At 66.3% G+C, this 1,433-nt stretch overlaps 1 protein-coding gene across 1 annotated transcript in view; it reads left to right on the top strand.

Moving 5' to 3' along the window:
* The window catches only part of LOC112116535 (sodium/potassium-transporting ATPase subunit alpha-2), a 28,237-nt gene that overhangs the window by 25,409 nt on the left and 1,395 nt on the right, over positions 1–1,433 (top strand). The window contains exons 18-19 of the mRNA XM_026658005.2: positions 384–529; positions 697–829. Of these exons, the coding sequence (XP_026513790.1) occupies positions 384–529; positions 697–829 (279 nt within the window). The remainder of the gene's footprint in view (positions 1–383; positions 530–696; positions 830–1,433) is intronic.

Genomic DNA, 1,433 nt, shown 5'->3' with positions numbered 1-1,433 from the left:
TAGCACTGACCAGTACCCCAGCGTGGCAGCAGGGGGCGCTGTGCTGCTGGAGGTGGCACCATCCAGGTGAGACACACAGCTCTACTGGGGTAACGGTCTGCAGCACAGGAGGCTCCTGGGGGCGAGGGCCTTGTCCTTGCAGCCGACCCAGCCTGCGCAGGGCTCTGGCCCGTCAGCTGAGCCACGCCCCGCTTGGGAGGGAGCCGGCATGCAGCGCCAATGGGCCGTGCCGCGTGGCCGGGGTGCTGGGCGGGTCCGTGGAGAGCCATGGCTCCTTTGCAGTTTGGGCTGGTACTGGACAACCAGGAAGGAAGGAGCATTTATGGGTCTCTGCTCCTCTCTCTCTCTGTGGCCCTTCCCCCCTACCCTGCCATCCCCCCCAGGTATGATCCAGGCCCTGGGCGGGTTTTTCACCTACTTTGTGATCTTGGCGGAGAACGGGTTCCTGCCGTCCACCCTGCTGGGCATCCGTCTGGACTGGGACGACCGCTCCAAAAACGACCTGGAGGACAGCTACGGGCAGGAGTGGGTGAGTGCGGAGCCGGGGGCGGGGGGCAGGCGGGGCCCCACTTCTCCCGCGTCAGCATTCGCAGTGCTCCCATCAGCCCCCCTTGCAGCTGGGGGACAGGGAACTGACTGAGGGGCCCGGAGCCAGCTGCCTTCCCTCGTGCCCAGTGTCCCATCCCTGTCCCACAGACCTACGAGCAGCGCAAGGTGGTGGAGTTCACATGCCACACGGCCTTCTTCGCCAGCATCGTGGTGGTGCAGTGGGCCGACCTCATCATCTGCAAGACCCGGAGGAACTCCGTCTTCCAGCAGGGCATGAAGTGAGTCCCAGCCCACCCACCCCCTACTCCCGGTCCTGCACCCTCCTGCTCACACAGGACCTGCGGGACTTCTGTGGTGACAGGGGAGGGGAGGTTTGGCCATACCACAGGGTGGGGGGCTCAGCAGGGGACGCTGGGCCAAGTGCCCCAGGGGGAGCTGCGCTGCAGGAAGTGGAATGAGAGGCTCAGCGGTGGGGGCTGTCCCCCCCAAGCCAGTTCTGATGCCAGTGCCCCGGGGCAGTGCTGGGGGGTGCTGTGCTGCAGGGTGTGGGGTGGGAAGCTCAGGAATGGGGGCTCTCCCGTCTGAGCCAGTGCTGAGCCTAGTGCCCCAGGCGGAGGTGTGTTGCAGAAAGTGGAGTGGGGGGCTCAGTAGGGGGCTCCCTGCTTGCAGGCAGTGCTGGCCCCAGCGTGGCACTAGGGGGCGCTGTGCTGCTGGCCGGTCCATCGCTCAGATGAGCCATAAACCAGCAGTTCTGCTCGCGCCTCCTGGGTGGGCAAATTCCGGATCCCAGCTGGCTTTGCCCAGCCCCCTTCAGCAGACACCGAACCACCCCCCACCCAAAGCCCTCTGTCCCTGGGACTCCTCGCACCTTCCCGTGGGCTGCC

This window comes from Terrapene carolina, unplaced genomic scaffold, assembly GCF_002925995.2.
Source record: "Terrapene carolina triunguis isolate 2854851 unplaced genomic scaffold, T_m_triunguis-2.0 Scaffold378, whole genome shotgun sequence".
Lineage (NCBI taxonomy): Eukaryota > Metazoa > Chordata > Testudines > Emydidae > Terrapene > Terrapene triunguis.
This window is presented reverse-complemented; position numbering and strand designations above follow the sequence as displayed.